The sequence below is a fragment of the Aplysia californica genome, unplaced genomic scaffold, assembly GCF_000002075.1.
Source record: "Aplysia californica isolate F4 #8 unplaced genomic scaffold, AplCal3.0 scaffold00356, whole genome shotgun sequence".
Classification (NCBI taxonomy): Eukaryota; Metazoa; Mollusca; class Gastropoda; order Aplysiida; family Aplysiidae; genus Aplysia; species Aplysia californica.
In genome coordinates, this window is record NW_004797626.1 from 567,451 (window position 1) to 568,694 (window position 1,244).

A 1,244-nucleotide genomic window follows, 5' to 3' on the forward strand; every position below is an offset into this window, starting at 1 on the left:
CAAAATGGTAGCTTTTGTATCATACACGAAAGAAAATCTGGCCGGCCTCAATTCAATCCGATAAATCCGATTGACAGAGTGTGCTGCCTGTTTCATGTATAAAAATCATATCCAAATTCCTTCGCCGATACGACTAGTCCAACTAGACAGAGAGACATGAAAACCCCCAAACAACGCAGTGCGAAATATTTCAATGTATGCCAGTCATGATTAACCCTCGTTCTATCATGAAAACAGCCTCTGTGTTCTAACTTTACTAAACCGTCTAAAAATCTACATCTAAATCGAAAATTTAGAATCTGTCATCCACAAGTTCCCAATACTGACCTGACTTCATTCATTCTTCTCTACTCGCCTCTAAATGATTAAATTAGATCTTGATGCAATAGATACAAAAAATAATTAAAAGGAATGTCAGTCAAATTTAAAGAACAAAAACTACAATAATAACAACAGCGACAACTATAACAACAAAAATAACAACAACAACAAAAACAACAACGACAACAATAACAACGACAACAAAGACAACAACAACAACAACAACAACTAGAGTGGCACCAACAGCCACCACATCATCACTAACAAAATAAAACACGACAAAGAGAATACTACTACTACTACACTTGTATTATCGTATCTCATCAACAGACCCGCCCCCTGCTGCCCCCGTCCTGACACAAGAAGGGCAAACTTTCTCTGGAGACAGCGCCGACAATGTCGTTCATCTAATCGCGGGACAGACATATTCAGTCCGCTGTGACGTCACTGGTGGCAACCCCCCTGTTTCTAGCGTTACACTGACCTGTCCAGGCAACAACCCTACAACTCAGGAAGGGTCCCAGGTTTCGATTGACTTCCCAGTGACCAGTGACACACATGACCAAATGTGCGAGTGTGAGGCTGACCACAGCTTGGGAGACTATGACAAAGAAAAAACCTCTGTTGTCATAAAAGCTGCTTGTAAGTGTGTTCTTTGCTGATAAGCTGTTCAAATGTTCCAAGCCATGAAAATGAAATTCTTAGTCGAGAGAAAAAAACAACAACCTGTCATTAGTTCAATAATTTGTAAAAGACATGGTGTCCCTCCTTGCCTTACCTTTTTAAACATTTAGAATTTGAATTTCGACAAAACATTTTTCGAGCTCATGCAACCGATACTACAGATTGAGAAAATTATTTAATATTATGTGCAGAGCACATCTGTACAGCCGGCGACATATTGTTTTTTTATTATTGGAGGG

General features: G+C 39.5%; 1 protein-coding gene across 1 annotated transcript in view; it reads left to right on the forward strand.

Moving 5' to 3' along the window:
- The window catches only part of LOC101860184, a 15,929-nt gene that overhangs the window by 2,166 nt on the left and 12,519 nt on the right, over positions 1-1,244 (forward strand). Inside the window, exon 3 of the mRNA XM_005103058.3 lies at positions 652-963. Within this exon, the coding sequence (XP_005103115.1) occupies positions 888-963 (76 nt within the window). The 5' untranslated portion in view covers positions 652-887. The remainder of the gene's footprint in view (positions 1-651; positions 964-1,244) is intronic.